The sequence below is a fragment of the Xiphophorus couchianus genome, chromosome 7 (genome assembly GCF_001444195.1).
Source record: "Xiphophorus couchianus chromosome 7, X_couchianus-1.0, whole genome shotgun sequence".
Lineage (NCBI taxonomy): Eukaryota > Metazoa > Chordata > Actinopteri > Cyprinodontiformes > Poeciliidae > Xiphophorus > Xiphophorus couchianus.
In genome coordinates, this window is record NC_040234.1 from 19217763 (window position 1) to 19236101 (window position 18339).

The window sequence follows — 18339 nt, forward strand, 5'->3', positions numbered from 1 at the left end:
TACTTCACTGAGATGAGACCAAAAGTGATGCAATGAGGTTGTTTCTTTCAAAAGTGATGACATTTATCCAAAACATTCAACTAGAACTATAGTAGAGATAGAAGAAAACATCCAATCTTACTGAAATTACACAATTTTGCAATAAAAACATTGAAAAACTGTTAAAAATCTAGATGTGCGGAGTTGGTAGCTACTTATCCCAAAACACATACGCATGTAATATCAGCCAAAGGTGGTTCTTAAATGTATTGACACAGGAAGGCTGAATGCAAATGCACACAACATTTTTTTTGACTTTGAGACTTTGGCAACATGTAAAACAATTTTTCCACTTGTTAGTTATGCACTATTTTGTATTGTGTCGTTTGCATTAAATGCCAATAAAATATATAACGTGGTTGAGAAAATGTTAAAAGGTTCAACATGTATATTTTTTGCAACGTATGTTTTTCCAAAAGTAATGTGTATATTTCAAGTTGCCAATGCACTCTCCCGTGGTGATATGAGAAAACCTATCTTTTGTTTATAAACAGCATAAAAAAATGCAATATTGCAAAAACAAGCTGTGTTTGCTCATGGGCATGGGCATTGGATAATAATGGTGCAAATATCAGTCCCTGTTTGTTACCTTCAGTGTAATTATTCTGCTTCTCCCTCGTAACCTTAAGTTCAGCTCTGATTGCTTATGTTCCTTGGTGTTACATTTTAGGCTGAATCTTTTGAACATCTGGTACAATTTCTGACAAACAAGGACCCTTTTTATTGTGATCCTAAAAATATTTGTTGTCGTGATGAAAAATTGCACTGTTGGTCCAAATAGTGAACTATATTAACCTTTTCATTAGAAAAACTGCTTTGTTGTATCTGCAATTATAAGTAATCCATTAGCACAGTGTTTCCAAACCGTGGTACTCGAGGCACACTGCCCTGCATGTTTTAGGTATTTCCTTGCTTCAGTCCAGCTGATTTCAATTGATGACTGATTAACAGGAGTTTGTTGAACTGCAATCAGTTGAATCAGGGACATTAAAGCGGGGAAACCTCTAAAACATGCAAGACAGTGTGCCTTGAGGACCAGGGTTGGGAAACACTGCATTAGCATCACAACACAAGCTTTGTTATGATAAGATAACATATTATATATTGGGAAAATATACATTATTTTTCCAATATATTGGGAAAATATACATTATATATTTTGGAAAAATATACACTATTTTCCCAATGTATAATATTGGGAAAATAAGCCTCTCTCCATTTATAAATCTGTGTCAAAAGCTGGTTTTAGAAAGCTGTTTTCTGATCTTTTCTACTTAGAATATCAGTTTTTATTTAATTTTCTTAAAATTAGACTTTAATCAGAATTAGGGCAGGGCAGAATTAGAAAAAAATATATGTTTACAGCTAAATTTGCCTGGCAAATGGGAGGACCACTTGAGCGAAAGGGGTAAAAGATACAAATAAAAAAAGACAAGATTAAAAGCGACAGAAAATTGTAAACACAAACCTAAGAATGAATGAGACCCAAAATAGGATAGTTTACAGAGATGAAGAGTTCTTGAACGTCAAAGAACATGTTTTTTTTTTAGGCTAGGACAAAACAAAGTACATTTGGTGTGAAATATTATTGGAGCCGACAACGTCGATGAGCGAATTCAAGGCCATGGATGCGGACTGGCTCGCTTTTCTGAATTTTTCTGTTGTCTGCAACGTTTCACTTTCTTCATCCATGTCATTGTTCTCCTTGTCACAGACTGTGGTTCCACAGTTTGTCCCACCTTCTCATTATGCAGCTGATTTTATCTTGTACTACTGAAGTGTAGAAGTAGCAAGCCAGTTTTGAGAATGTAAGCAGTGGAATGAATAGATATTTGAGTTCAAATGTAGGGAGTAAAAGTTGTCAGAAAAATAAATACTTAAATAAAATACAAATACCTGAAAAAGATACTTAAGCATATATTAACAAAGTCCTTCAATACTTTTCAAATCTGATTCCATGGAATCAAGATCTATCAGAATGTGAAAATAGCTTCTTTCCAGATTGAATGAGTCTGGGCAATTCCATTTATGCATGTATCTAATGTTTCTTTTGACCTTATCAGGACAAAACCAGTGTTTTTTTTTTTTCCTCACTTCAGTACTGAATACCTAAGAAATACACCTGAAGTTGTTTTTCACTTTGTCAGTTTTTTTTTCAATAACAATGTTATTTAAAAAACAGTAATGAAACATAATCATTTGAATTAATCTGTGGAGAAGAAATTGCAATTCATTACTGCAAAGTCCAAGTCTATTAATCCATTTTCTGACAGTATTATTCTTGCATGATAAATTGTTTCTGACGCTGTGCACAGCTTGTCATAGCTGTTTCAGTTTATGGCAACAAACATTCCTCCCAGGCCTCCTATTACACCACAGAAAAGGACTAACTTGAGTGAAACAAAAGAAAAAATAGAAAGGTAACATCAGAACAGTTTAAATTCTAAATTATGTGTTAAATTATATTTGTCAAAGCAGTGGTTTTGAGGAATTTTCCGAGCATTTCTTTGAAAGTGTCATAATGTTTTTTTTTGTTTCTCTTGAATATTTTTTTCCAATTTCACTTGAAGGAACAGCAGGTTAAAACTTATAAACTTTTAACCTGCTGTTAAAAAGTCAAAAGTTAGTTAGTTTTTAAGTTTTTAACTAACAAAATTATAGTAATTTTTGTAATTGTTTTGTAATTATATTATAAAACATACTTTAAAATAATTTCAGTTCCAACTAAAATTTGAGGAATTAATTATGAAAATGAAAATTACTGTATCAATATAAAGATTTTGTGAGATCAGACAACAGGAAAAAGTTGCTTCTGTTTCTAAAAATGACAATCGCTCCAGTACATTAACAATGAAGATATGAGAAGTTTATACATTTATTGAATTCAGTAACATTTGTGTTTGATTCTAACTGTAGTTGTAACCCCGAGTAGTCTGGAGGAGCATGATGTATACATTGTTTAAATGTCATACAGAGTGCAGTACTGCGGCTCAGTGAAGCCAAGTTATTAAAAGGTCAGCTGCCTTGTCACTGTGATTACTATGGCATTTTGCTTAATACAGACACCTACAGTGTAACATGGATAAACTTCTATATTTAAATATTTTTATTATGAAGAGAAAATATCAGGTTGATTCTGTTGTATTAGTTTAGGAGCAACTTCATGACAGTCATTAATGTTTTACCAAGTAATGAAAATGTATATATATTACTTACTTTGTTACAACTTACTTACTTTATTACGTATTTCATACACAGAAGGCTTTTATAGTGGATACTAGTCTGATAGGACTTATACGTTGTTTTAACACCAGTTTGGCTTCATATCTAATGACTAATAATTTTCAGTTAACTGCAAAGGAGTCTTACAGAATCAGAATCTGCTTTATTGGTCAAGATTTTGACCAATAAAGCAAACAAGGGATTTGGGTTTGGTTTTCAAGCTCTGACAGAGTACAGACAAAGTATGAATATACAGTGAAGGCAGCATGGTGTGAAGATGATCTTGAGAGAAGATAAATATGAGGAAGCCGGATATTTCCACTGCATGCTTGTAAAACTACGATGGAATAAGCTTACCGAATGAAAGATTTTCAGACTGCAGTCCAGAAAAAAAAGTTGGATGATTTTATTTTATCAAGATCTCCTTAACAGCCTTAAAACAACCTAATAAAACCACTTGGATACAGAAACATAAAGCATGTTCTGATTTCCATTAGATGCACCCTGGAGGTTATGAATTGGCTTGCTGTTTGTTTTTGCACAGGTTGGCCAAGTTTGGGGAGAGAACATCCTTAGTCTGCAAATTAAAGGGCAATAATTCAAATGTAGTTCCTTAAAGGTTTTAACCATTCATTGCTGTTAAGTTTAGTTAGGGGAAAACATAGCAAATAACCATGTGGTAAAGATCAACAGAAATATTTTAATGATGATTTAACTTTTTTTCCGAACAGAACAAATGATACATACAGTGCTTTGCATAAGTATTCAGACTTCTCCAACTTTTTCACATTTCATGAGGTTACATTGCCGTGAAATGGAAAGACAATTACAGCTCTATAAATATTCTTTAGCTATGAATAAATATCCAAAAAGTGTGGCCTGCATTTGCAATCAACTGTTGCAGGGAAACACACCCACACCTAAGGAAAAATTTAGAGAAATCAATTAATCTAGCAGTCACTTGTACTGTGAGAGTAAACCAGAGAACCCAGAGAGAACCCACACCCACACGAGGAGAACATGCAAAGACCCTCTGCTGGGATTTGAACCCAGAACCTTCTTGCTGTGAGGCAACAGTGCTACTGTACAGCCACTGTGCAGTCTGATTGCAAAACAATGATCCCAAATGTGGCCAATAAAACCTCTGGTTTATTTCAGAGAGAATACAAAGCTGATAGAATGATCAAGTCAATCATTTGACTTGAATTCAGTTGAAATGCATTGAAAGAACTGAAAACCAGCATATAGAACAGATCCTCAGAGCCTTCAAGATTTGAAGACTGATATTTGGGAAGATGATTGGGTTATTACTAACAGCTGTTGTGAACATCCCATCAGCAGCCTTGTTAGAAATAAATTTACTGAGAAAACATTGTCGGGTTCTGTGTTTATGATTGCGGGTCTGTTGTGTTTTTAGGTGATGTCCTATTCTGTATTCTTTAAACTTTATTAAACATCTCTGTAGATACTTGTGGCATCCTTAATCTGAGGGCAAAAGATTTCACTGAACTTCAGCTACAACTTTTGAAAAATTCAACAGCCCTCACCTTCATCTACATCTATGACATTGGAAGCCAATATAAGCCAGAGTTTTGCTCATGTTACCAATGGAAGGGTTTCATTTCTGAGTTCAAAAAGAAAAACCGACAGAACTTTTGCTGTCCCAAACTGCAAGACTTTGTGAAGCTTAGACTAGAAGTCAATGTCATCCTTTTAAATCTCCTCTTAAACCCCATCACAAATTGAGTAGCATTATTTTTCCTTTTCTTCTTCTTTTTCTTCTTCTCCTTCTCGTTATTGGTTTTAAAGAAGGAGAATAACTGCAGGAGGGCTAAGCAGACACAAGAGAGCTCCAGAGCAGACACAGGAGCAGGAGTAGATGGATGACTGGATAGGAGATTGTTGAGGAGAGGAATAGAAATGTCCTGAATGCTGCTGCAGCAGGGTGTGCTGACGTGAGGAGTGTTCCCAAACACAGTTAGTAGCGACTGCGGACCAACTGCATTACCATACCCGCACACACGCCCGCACGCATGCACACACACTCGACTGACACGGAGCGCCTAAGGGAGGGAGCTGCTTGCAGCCATAGCTAAATAGAATGGGGACAGACTCTCCTGTTCTGGTCCTGAAGAGGTCACTGTGTACTTCAGCATTATTTGTGTGTATGAGAGGTGGCGTGTGCAAGCAGGTGTATAAATCCCCACATTTGACAGCAATAGTGATTTAGTCATGCTCTACAGGTGTGTGTGAAGCCATGCGTGCTTACCCACAAATGTTCTTCAATAGTGTGCCTCCCCTACTCCCCTCTTTCTTTTTTTTCTCCCCCAGTCTAGCAGAGCTAGGTGCATATCATTGGATCAGTAGCTGCTGCCTGCCACACTGTCCAATCACATCTAGGAGGAGAAAATAGAGAAAGAAAGAAAGGCAGAGAGAGGGAGATGGGGGAGGAGAAAGAAAGAAGGGAAGGGAGAGGGAGAAAGAGAGAGAGAAGGAGATTGATCATTTAAACGTCCTGGGTCCTGTGTTCACGGAAGAAATACCTACATTCCAACTATCTGTGCTTTCCCCCCCACCACCGCTTTCACGTTTCAGCGGACTGAAAGGGACTGGAGGGCTGATCCTCCCCCCCCACCACCTCTTTTTCTTTTCTTTCTTATATGGGTTATTTTCACCCGGGAGACGCGCTACCACCACCACCACCACATTTACCAGCAGGAGCAGCAGGAGCAGCAGGAACAGCAGCAGCGTAGGAATATCTCCCTATATCCCATCCCGGGCACGTCGGATCAGCCGCAGCAGCGAAAACACGAGGCGATCATTGCGGTGGACTGGAAGAGGAGAACATGCACCGCGGGATCTCACTCCGCTCACCCCGGCTGGGTACGGTGCATCTGTCATTTGGGGATTCTTTTCTTTCTTTTTTCTTTTTTTTTGTTCATTTACTGCAGCGGGAATGCAGATTGAGTTTTTGTGCATTTTGGTATGGGGTGCGTCTGTGTGTGTGTGAAAGAAAGAACGGGTGAAAAAAGCAGTAGAGTGTGTGTGTTTTTCTTTCTTTCTTTCTTTCTTTCTTCCTGTCTTTTCTTTTTTTTTTTTTTTTTTTGCCGTAGTCAGCTTCATTGCCGATAGAGATTCAGACGGGATATTCTGCCTCACTGGCAAGCATTTCCTCCCCATCCTCTATTTTTTTTTTTTTTGGTTGCTGCTTTTATCAGTTCTTTCCATATGAAAATAAACCAAGGGGAGGGTGGCAGGCGGCGGGTCTGCCTTGATAAATGGAGCGTTATTCATCAGCGTGTGTGTGATCACCACTGGAATGTTAACTAGCACCTTGGACAGCACCAATACGACCCAGGAAGAGAGGAGATAGTGATGATCATAGCTATATTCTGACACGACTGCAGATTATAGAGGGGTATACGGGTGAGAGATCACTGTGTGTGTGATTGTATAGAAATTTCTCAGAGGGGGTGTATGTCCGGATGTGTTAATATTCTATCTTCAGGCCCTCAGAGAGACCCGGCTGGGAAGCAGCTGTGGGGGTGCGCGTGCGTGCGTGTGTGTGTGTGTGTGTGTGTGTTTGAGATACAGAGGGAGAAAGGAGTGTGTGTGAGCACGAAAGGTGACCAGAACTACAGGCTGAATCCCATTTACTGAGGTTACCCCAGCCCTTAGTTCTGCTCTCCTCCCTCTAACTCTTGGCACCTGAGTTTTGGTAGTGGTCAAAATAAGATTCTCTTTCAAGATGCTGATGCATCAACTTGTACATAAACATACAGGTGCATCAAAAAAAAAAAAGTCAGAATAGTAATATAAAACTTGTTTATTTTTCTAATTCAACTGAATTGGAAAAATTCAGTGGAAATATATTTTGTATTACATACAAAATTATATATTCAAAGTGTTTTTTACTGTTAATTTGATCATTATAGGCTTCAGCTATTAGAAAACCAAAACATGTATCTTTTGAAAAATCGAAAACTGCGTAAACCCAATAATAATAATAATAATAATAAATAACTAAAACAAACTAGAATTAGACACAGTCATTGGAAATATTGCTGACTTGACAGTTGTCCAATAAAAATTTGTTGATACCCTCTATGTCAAAGTCAGTTGGCACGGTGCTGTTTAATGAAAAGTTTAGTGGAAGGAAAAACAGTGGTAGGTAAAAACACATAATTAGCAAGGATAACTACAGCCTTGAGATGACTGTGAATCAAAGCTCATTCAGCTCTTTGGAGGAGATTCGCAAGAGTGGAGCATGACTGGAGTCACTTCACACACACACACAAGAGCCACCACACACAGCATAGGCACCAAGTCACAGGTTACAATTATACAATTCCTTGTGTCAAGCCACTTCTGAAGTAGAGATATAAATAAATCTGGACTGTTGCCAAGGTGTGAAATATCTTCCTTTTAAATAAAAATAAATATTACATTTTATTTTGAAATCAAGGTTTCAGAGAGTCTGGTTTCAGAGAGTCTGTGTGCCTTTACACAAGAGTGTAAAGGCACACAGGCCAAGTTGCTTGAGATCCAGTAACTCAAGCAACTGGATCTCAGTTGCTTGTACTGTATTATGGACTAAATCTGCTTTGATATGTTCAATATTCACATTTTTATAAAAATGTACTGCCAAAATAGAAGACTTTATCACACTCATCTTCAAATTTACTTAATGACTGCTGAATAAACACTTTATACACTAGTATATAAACAAAGTAATAGATATAACAAGCAGACATAGCTTGTGGAGGAATGAAAACAATATCATAGAACATACAAAGGTATACATTTAACCACACATCTAATGGTTGTTTCATTCTAAATTAGGGAAAATTTGATCTTTGCCATTTGATAAGAAAAGCACATTACAGAGGTTATTACTCCATCATAAATGTAATGACTGACAAAAAAAACAACAATTTGGGAGATATTCTATCTTTTTGTTTCTAAGTGTGCCTCTGAAAAATCTCAGTTTTCAGAGCTGTGAAGGCTTACCCCTTAAACCTCCCCATTATCCAGATAAACAATTGGGATGCTCTATCCTTGGCAACATGGGGTCAAAGGGTAGGAATCAGAGGTAACAGGGTGAAAGTTGATTCAGCTTGTTGTGTGTGTGATGTCAAGGAAAAAACAAGGTGTGTGTGTGTGTGTGTGTGTGTGGAGGAGAAACAAGTGTGTGTTTGTGCCACATGTGTCCAGCCTTACGCTACATACAGGTCAGGAGCCCCGTGGTGCATTCAGGATTTAATTAAGCGTGTGACGTGACACCCACCCACCCCACACACACATACACCACCCCTTCCCCCAACAAGGTCCTGTGATCTGTGAAACAGTCTGTAGTGAGGATGTGACACAGCAACAGCCCTGACAGCCTGACACCAAGTTAAGCTGAGCGGACAACATCTCGTTTGCCCCATCTATCACTTTCATATCTATTTTTAAAAGAGCAAGTAAGGTAGCTCAGCAAAAGCCTGATGACGTGTGTATCATACATGCATGTGTGTGTGTGAGGGTATTTCACTGGAAACTAATTAAATTCATCTTTTATTTCTGTCTCTCTCTATCCCTTCCTCCCTCCCTCCCTTCTCTTGCTTCCAGGAGTCAGTCTGGGAATGTTATGGGGGTGACCGGAAGGAGAGAGTGACAGAGGAACAGTGATGCCACTGTTTACATAATGACACATTCACACACATGCATCAACACACGTATATACATACCGACATGCATGCAGGCTGAAATTGCCAGTCCAGGACACACACGCTCACTTAAACTCTCCAGCACATACATACGTACACTCACAGGGACTCAGTGACTGAGTCACTGCACACTCAGAGGCAAAGACTCACTGACTCACATGCAGACACATACACAAGGGGAAAAGGTTGCTCTCAAGAGACAGGACTGCGTGCAGCGTGTGTTATGGGCCAAGCTGAGCAGCAGCTGTGCGTTAGAGTTGGATACCTCTGAGGGGTCAGCATAGACCTAACCCTCAACCTGCCTCCAGCACCTCACTCTCCTCCTCATCCTTCTAGTTTTCTGCCTAATCAAACCATCATGTCTGAGCTGAGGACCAGCAGAACTATCCCTCCCTCCCCCTTCTCCTCCCCACTTGGATTTCCATCCCTCCTCCTTTCCCTTTGCTTCTCCCTTTCTCTCCAGCCGACCTCTTTGTCGGCTGAGCAGACAGTGCCTGTTGTTTCCACGGCGCAGGGCCGCATTCGTGGCATCCTGACCCCTCTGCCCTCGGACCTTCTGGGGCCTGTCATCCAGTACCTGGGAGTACCATATGCAAGGCCACCAACTGGGGATCGCCGCTTTCAGGCACCTGAGCCGCCTCTGCCGTGGCCCGGAATACGGAATGTGACACAGTTTGCTCCAGTGTGCCCGCAGGCTTTGGATGAGAGGAGCATGCTGGGAGATATGATGCCATCCTGGCTCACTGCAAACCTGGATATAGCAGCAACTTACCTCACTCACCAGAGCGAGGATTGTCTCTACCTCAACATCTACGTACCCACAGAGGAAGGTGAGTGAACTTGTCGATGTGCAGTAAGTTTACGGGGCTGGGGCGGTTAAATTTGCATGCACAGTTAAGGTTGGGAATACATGTTATGGTTTATGCCCTATGGTGAATACATGAGCTAAGAGAATGATACTTTAGACAATATATTAAAACATGGCAGAGAGTTCTTGCTGCACATACTCAGGCTTGTTGAATAAATAAATAAAGGTTTTTAAAAATGGGCCTTGTTTTTTCTTCCCCTTCAACATGCCGCTGGTTGAACTGACGCTTAATATGCAGACACCTGCGTCAGTCGCTAAGGGGTTTACGCATTTACTTGTGGAGGAAAATGGGAAGGACACAGGCTTACTCATGCATACATATTGGTTGATATAAATGCATGTGAACCCATGCACATGCACACACAAATCAAGGACTGCACCCTCTGGCTTTTGGTGGTTAACTAATGTCACCTTGATGATTTGAACACATTGGTAATCTGCCTGTCTATCTCAGACATCCATGAAGAGGGGGGTCAGCGGCCAGTGATGGTCTACGTCCACGGAGGCTCATATTCTGAAGGCACCGGGAACATGATGGATGGCAGTGTGCTCGCAAGCTACGGCAATGTCATTGTCATAACCCTCAACTATCGCCTTGGAGTTTTAGGTAAAAAGAATCACTTATCTCAGTTTAATACATCATTTGTGTAACCATGTGCAGGACATTGTGTTATTAGCTAGCAAGTAGCTATAAGTTTAGTAGTAGTAGTAGTATGAGTATAGTTTTGTATGAAATACTTTTCCAAAATAAACCTTAATTTCCGTTAAATGTATTCATTTTATGTAATAATTTCCCTTCATGTTGCCAGTTTAACCAACATCTACTTTGCCATAGCAGCAATACAACAGTGTTGTTCCATTTATTGGAACTGTTTTGTGGGTGTCTGTTTTTTTCAGATGGTGGAGGAAATCTGATTAGATCATATATAAAGTCATTAATTGGCATAGTCAAGCTTTTGCACCTCAGTAGTTATAGGATTCTAGAATTTTCACTGAAAAAGACCTGTTTAGTCAAGGTTTAAAGGTTTCATTAAGTTTCAAAAGGAATCTCTCTGGACCATTTCAAATTTACTTCTAATGGCTTCTTTGTCCAAAAGGACAAGTGCACAGAAAAGCTGTATTCCCTTTCATTCCTTGCCCTTATGCCATATCTGCACCACTTTAATTTGCTCGTTCATACCAAGGTCGCCGGGTTTCCCTTCCCTTTTTGTAATGCTGAGGGTTGGCAGAGAGGTAGCACTACTTGGCTCGTCAAACGGAGATTTGCTTAAAAAGTCAGGTATGACCAGAGTTCAGAAATCAATTTCCAAGTATTTCCTACACTTTACCCTTTCTGGTTTACATGTATGTGAAGACAAATGGAAAAAGGTCAATTATTTTCATCTTCAAATTTCTACACATTAAATTATAGTGTAAGTAATGTAATTCCCAAGTAAGATAAGCAACCACACATTTTTGGGGATTTTAAAATTCCATGACCTGATGTAAACATGTGCACTGCACAAATGTTCCTCCCTCTGCTATAAACATGTTATAGCAATATTGTTACCTAATCTAGTGCTATAAAACATAGATTTTTGCCTGCACTGATGACCATTCACTCAACTCAGCATGCTGAATGCTTGAATTGGGATAGACAATTTTTAAATTGGAGTGGACAATTTTTGGAGTAAAAAATATAGTTTGTCAGAAAAACTATTGTAATGTGAAATGTAGTGTACTCTGATGTCTTACATTAATTAAAAACATTAATCTCAACACAAGTCGTTTGCAGGCTACATAGTTTTACAGAGTATTCATGGATGCACTGACATTGCACCTGCTTAAATGAAAAAATTGGACCAATTCATGAAGTACTTGAATTATTTTTCCTTTCACAAATGGAATGTGTTAATAAATAGTTTTTGTCATTTAGAATTTAAAGTGAAAGGGCTTTGGAAAAGGGATAACTTTTAAAAATGAGACCCTTGCAACTGCATCACTTCATGCACCATTTCTATGCAGTAAAAAAGTTTTATTGCATTGTTGAGTAGCAAAGTGGTAACAAAGATTGCACCACAGAGTACAACAGTCCAGGACATGTCCAGTGTTTTGGAAACATCTATTTGTGGTGAATCTAGTAGCACTGATTCCAAACAGTGGAATCAGAACCACTGGGGGTGATTTGTTGTGAATCTCCCCCGGACTCTTGAATTTGTTTCACAGATCTCTCTCTGTTGCTAGAACACTTGCTTCTTCCACAGCTTTTCCTTCCACTAAACTTTCAAATACTGTAATATGATGGGATACATGTTTATTAGTTTTATGTGGTAGCCAGTGTTTTTAAGAAGCAACTTTGCAAACTGCAATGATCAACATGAACAAAATTCAGCATTTGAAAGATATTACTCCATGAATAATAATTGTATATAAAAGTCTTACTTTTTTTTTGCCCCGCAAGGGGTCTTTTTGTGGGCTCTAGTGTCCCTTTTTCAAAGTAGGCTGACAGGAAAGGGGGAAGGAGAAGGGGGAAGACATGCGGTAAACGTCGTCGGGTCCGGGAGTCGAACCCGTGTCGAGGCTACGTTTTTGCCTGAATGTGGGTCGCGCTAACCCCTCCGCCACCACGGCATGCCCAAAGTCTTACTTTTTAATATTTAATTAATTAAATAAATTAACTTTTCATTGATATTCTAATTTATTGAGATATGCCTATAGTTTGCGACTTGATTCAGAATATTAATTCTGGCAGGTTGATAATTATCTTTCAACTTATTTCTCTATTATCCAGGGATCCTTAATGATTCATTACAGTTTTGTATAAGGTGATTCTGCATGTAACTTTTTAATCTCAACACAACAGCTCATTTTTCTGAACAAATTTATACAATTTTCACCATCTGGGTCATTTAATCCTTCAATGAGCTATAAAAATGCTCAAACCATCAGTGATTTGTTTCTTACCCAGAGCACAGTTTCTCTCCCGCTATTCCTTCTTGTTTGAATGGAAACATGTTCAGCATCCCTTGTGGAAACAAAACCTCCCTGAAGCCATTTTTTCCTTCCACTACTGTCATCGACTTGAATCTGATCCTTTTTAACTCCATGGCTCTTCAACTCATTGCTCTCTGAAGAGAAAAAAATGTTGAATTCCCTTTGGTTTTTCTAATTTTAGTCAGCCCTACAAAGCCAAAGAGTTGAACAAATAGACTATCTTAAAATCCGTTTAGGCTTTTTGTAGCTGCAGTTATCGGTGTGACATAGCTAAGGAAGGGGCACATAAGGGTTAAAACATTTAATGCCACAAAGCATCATTTACTTGGCTGTACTAAGAGCCGGAGTATTGAGTTGTTTATGCGAGCAGAGTATCTATGGCCTCAGCGTGATTAAGTCAACCGGACAAGATGAATATTCAATTGCCTCAGTGATATTGATATTTTATATAAAAACTATAACAATAACAAAATGTCAGGGGCATTGTTTCAAGTTTGTTTATCCATTAAAATGTTCTTTAAAAGCACAAAGCTGATGCTAATTCTGCTGTATGGAAGCATTTGAAGACTTTATGAGAGGTTCTGCTCTTAAAAGGAACACCACATCTTTGGCTCAGCTTTAATTAAACAGATAATGGTTTTTTTTATTAGCCCACAGCGGTGCAGACAGGAAATGTGGAGAAAGACATGTAGTAAAAGGTCCAGCAGGCTTGGAATTGGTCTTGGGATTCGCTGCTTGAAGGCATTTATGCCCATGTGCCCTCACAGCTTAGCTATCAGGTCGCCTCAGGCGGCGCAGGTTTTCTTGAAAATGTATTGAATCAGAGTTGAACATTTTCTAAAAAAATGTAAACATCTTTAAACATTGAAATTAAATGTTTTTATTAGATGCAGAGTTAAGGCTGACCTTGTGGAAAATTGCTGCTGCAGATGTGATCAACATTGTGAGCTAAACAAAGAACAATTCTACATGCCTATTTTTGTCTTCACCCCCCCTCCCTCCATTTTGTGTGTTTATGCCACCTCCAATACAATCTTCACCATTACCATCATCATCATCATCCTCCTCATTTTGAGTAGCAGAATCACCTTCCTCCTCCCCCTGTTTTCCATCGTCATGAGTGGATGCATGAGGTGAGCCCATTTACACAATGCAATACACTATTATGCCAATGATTTTTTTGCCTACTCTGCAGTATTTACCTGGAAATGAAATATGCCTCTGTGAAAATGTGAACTCCTTAAACAGTTTTAGTTAAATATTGCTTGAATGCATATAATCCTGTAACCATTCAGAATTAATATAATCCTGATATTTTCCTTTTTGCTTCAATAAAACGTCTGATAAAATGCACAGGAGTGAAGTAATGCACTGCTTTAGCCTTGCCTTCACGGTTATTATACTCTTTTTGTGCCGGAGGTTCACAGAAATGAGCTTCTGCAGTAATGAGATATACTGTGGCAAAATGAGCCATTAGGATCTTCTGTGTTTACTTAATAATGTCAGTAGAAGAGGGAATAGGAGGCGGCTGTGGGTGTGATGGCAAGCGTGTGTGGTTTTCTGCTTGTGTAAGTTCACAGTACTATGACTGCACCTTTGTGGTTTGGTCCAGTCTAAGACCAAATAAGAACACCACATCTTTTTTTCCCCCATCTCATTTTTAAAGCTATGATAAATACAGTTCCTTGCAAAAGTATTTATACTCCATGAAATTTTCCACATTCTGTCACTATGCAATAACAAGGCTCAATGTGTTTTATAGAGATATTATAACAGGGAAAGACCAACACAAAAAAGTGTATAATTGTGAAGTGGAAGGAAAAGGACACAGTGTTCGGCATATTTTACAAATGATATCTGAAAAGTGTGGCATACATTCGTGATAAGCCCTGAGTTAGTTAACTCAAAACAACTAATAACACACATTAAATATTTTTATTAATGTGTCTGCAATTTAGCACTACTTTGTATTGGTCTGTTACATAAAGTCCCATTAGTTTCTTTAAATTACACAGCAGTGTGTGAAAAAGTAAAAGCAGCATGAATATTTCAAAAGATACTGTAAAGTTGTACATTCATACAGTCATGTTCAATCACTGAGAATTTTATTGAAAAGCCCACTAAGTTAAAAACAATTTGTTTTGTATCCGTTAACTATTATGATTTTCCAGCTTATAATTGGCCAAAAACATTACATTTAAAATCAGAATATTAAGTCAGACCAATAAGAAACATTTTAATTCAGAAATGTGGGTTTACTGCAAAAGTATGTTTAAACCCTGCTTAAAAGTTATTTTCAAATGGTACTTTTAATCTGACAGAAGAGATGAACTGGAACACACATTTTAGTCAACTGAGCATGGCCGTATATGTTTTGCAGTTAATATGACTTTCCTTTATCTCTGCCTACCTGCAGGATTTCTCAGTACAGGTGACCAGGCAGCAAAAGGGAACTACGGCTTGCTAGATCAGATTCAGGCTCTGCGCTGGGTGAAGGAGAACATTGCATCCTTTGGCGGCGATCCAAGCAGGGTCACCGTGTTTGGATCTGGTGCTGGTGCATCATGCGTTAGCCTCCTCACCTTGTCCCACTACTCTGAAGGTAAGAGAAAATCATGCAATACAATTTCACTACTCACTGATGTTTAGTTTTCACTTGATTTTTTTTTCCTCGTAAAAAATAGTAAACAGAAATTGATGAGGATGGTGTATTCTAGGAAAACTCATTCATTATGTATCATACATATTTGGAACCAAGGTAAATAAGAATGAAAAGCCTTAAATGCTGCCTTTCAAATAAAATGAAAAACTTGTCTCCTTTTCTATGGTTTTTACTTAAGCCTTTACATTTTATGCATTTATCACTTTTTAAGTAAGTTTATCTTTGTTTGCTGCAATTCAACTTTTATTTTGCTACAACTCTGTGCTAAATCTTGATTTATTTGTTTCTTTTATGTACAGGAAAATTTTAATGTTTCACTATTTTTTTATTTACTTAGTTTAGCATATTTGATGTGATTTTCTAAGGTCATTTGAACTCTTTCATGTGACATTTAATTACATGAAAAATGGACCATAAATAAAACTTAATTGACTGGATACAATTCACATACCTTTTATTTTAGTTATGTTGGGATTTGGATATTATCAACTCCATTGCATTCCTGTTCAAGTTGTGTGGTTACAAGTTATGCTTTGGTCCTTGTTCAGCCTTTGAAACATTTCCAGTTGTTTTAATCTTTTAAAGCATTTAAAAGCTTTAACTTCATAGCTGAAATTTTGAGATGTTGCTTCAATTTTATCACATGATGTTCTTTTCCTCATACTGCCATTTAATTTGTGAAGTCCACCAGTCCTTGCTGCAGAAAAACAACCACACATGCTACTGCCACTGCCGTTCTTCACAATTGGGATGTTGACCTCAAGTTTGCAAATGTCCCCCTTTTTTCTCAAAATTTTGCAATAGTCATTATGGCAGAACACTTTAATGTAAGTTCATCAGACCACATGATATGTCTTCAAAACTTTGCATCTTTTTTTGCTGTCATTTGGCTTTCTAACTTGCTGTTGGAGAACTGGCTTCTTCTTGTCTGAGTGGCCTTTCATGTCATGTCAACCCAGGACTCATTTAACCCCGTTTACAATCAGCCTCTTCTTTAGTCTTGTACTTTTGTTCTGGCATTGATGAACACATTTCATACACACACACACAAATCCGGACAGAGCTGGACAGTAAAGATACATGTATTACAAGGCTATTTACACTTTTTAACCAAAAAAATATTAGTATACGTGTGTGTTGGTGGGCTTGTGTACAAAAATGTATTTACAAAAATTTGCCTTTTTGCATTTATTGATTTTTTCTTTTTTTTTTGCATCAGATCTGTTCCACAGAGCCATTATCCAGAGTGGCAGCGCTTTAGCCAGTTGGGCTGTCAACTACCAGCCAAGCAAATATGCCCGGCAGCTCGGCGAGAGGGTTGGCTGTGGCATTGATGATAGCACTCAACTGGTCACCTGCCTCCAGGGCCGGAGTTTCCGTGAACTTGTGGAGCAGAACATTACTCCGGCCAAATATCACACTGCTTTTGCCCCGGTGATTGATGGCGACGTTATACCTGATGACCCTCAGATTCTGATGGAGCAGGGAGAGTTTTTGAACTATGATGTGATGCTGGGGGTCAACCAAGGGGAAGGCGTGAAGTTTGTGGAGGGAATTGTGGACTCTGAGGACGGTGTCACAGCCGAGGACTTTGACTTTGCCGTGTCAGACTTTGTGGATAGTCTGTATGGTTACCCAGAAGGCCGAGATACACTAAGAGAGAGCATACGGTGAGTAAGAAAGTGAAAATCTATGTATGTTTAAGCATCCATGTGACATTCTTGAAAGTATGATTACCAGCCTTCCTGCTTAGAATTAATCGAATAGACAAAGAAGGGAAAAGGGCAATAAATGGGTCCACATTATCCTCATCCACAGATGCATAATTGTATGTTGGAGGAATGAAGAAATAGGTACTTGGCAAGCATTATGCAGCTGCACTCGGTAGTGATGATCCTTAAGGTGGCTGAAGGACATTGTAACTGAAATGAACAGAAACTCCTTACAAGAAAATATAGACTTTTATATTTTTAATAAGCAAAGGCAGTGATGAATGTATTATTTGTAGACATGAAAGCTACAATCCAAAACTGAATCTCCGGTTGTTGTTGCTGTTTATGATCCTGAATCTAGTGTTTTGACTGCAGCACAGCTGGCTAATGCAGGGTATTAGAAAAGAAGCAGTTTAAAAGTCATGAGCTACTGCTTTAAATACTATTCTTTTTATGTTTATTGATTTTTATCTAGTGGTTACAATGCATGAATGAATATGAGATTCTTGCGGTATGACAACTTCAAATATCTGCTACTAATATATTTTAATAATTATAGCTCATAGCATCAGTAGTTGCTATAATACCAAATAAAGCCATGTTGCTCTTTCTACAGTAACACCAGGAGCAGAGATGTACCAATTTTATGGCTGAAAGACAGATATAAGTTTTTTTTGTAAAGCTGACCTACCAATCCCAGTTTTCCTTGATGGTCTTAAAGTACTGGCTCATGAAGTCTGGCCTGTCTGGACCCCACTTGGGGTTAAAAATCAACAAGTTCACAATACTGAGTGCAAAAAAAAAAATCACAAAATAACAAAAAGTATAATGGTGAAAGAATAATTATGCTATCTATTTTAGAAGAGATTAAAAACAGTTCTTACAAATAGATGAAAGACAATGTGTTCACTGTTGATGCTGTACCCCATGTATGACTGACTTACATAAGGCTGGCACAATGAACCTTAGCTCTGCCTCAGCGGTCTCTTCTGCTGCTTATGTGTCAGTCAGAAGTTGAAACGTTTTGAGAACCACTGTCTTAATAAACTATAAATAAACCCTTTTTAACTATTTTTATCCAGCCTTTCACCATTAATTATAATTAAGAGCAGAGTGGCAAGTGTATGTTTCATGAGTGGTTGCTGTAAAACA

The 18339-nt window shown here is 38.3% G+C and overlaps 1 protein-coding gene across 1 annotated transcript in view; it reads left to right on the top strand.

The window, feature by feature from the left end:
- Positions 1-5609: 5609 nt before the first annotated feature.
- Positions 5610-18339, top strand: part of LOC114148738 (neuroligin-4, X-linked-like) — a 29472-nt gene continuing 16742 nt past the window's right edge. The window contains exons 1-5 of the mRNA XM_028024195.1: positions 5610-6144; positions 8875-9802; positions 10295-10447; positions 15230-15415; positions 16695-17145. Of these exons, the coding sequence (XP_027879996.1) occupies positions 9331-9802; positions 10295-10447; positions 15230-15415; positions 16695-17145 (1262 nt within the window). The 5' untranslated portion in view covers positions 5610-6144; positions 8875-9330. The remainder of the gene's footprint in view (positions 6145-8874; positions 9803-10294; positions 10448-15229; positions 15416-16694; positions 17146-18339) is intronic.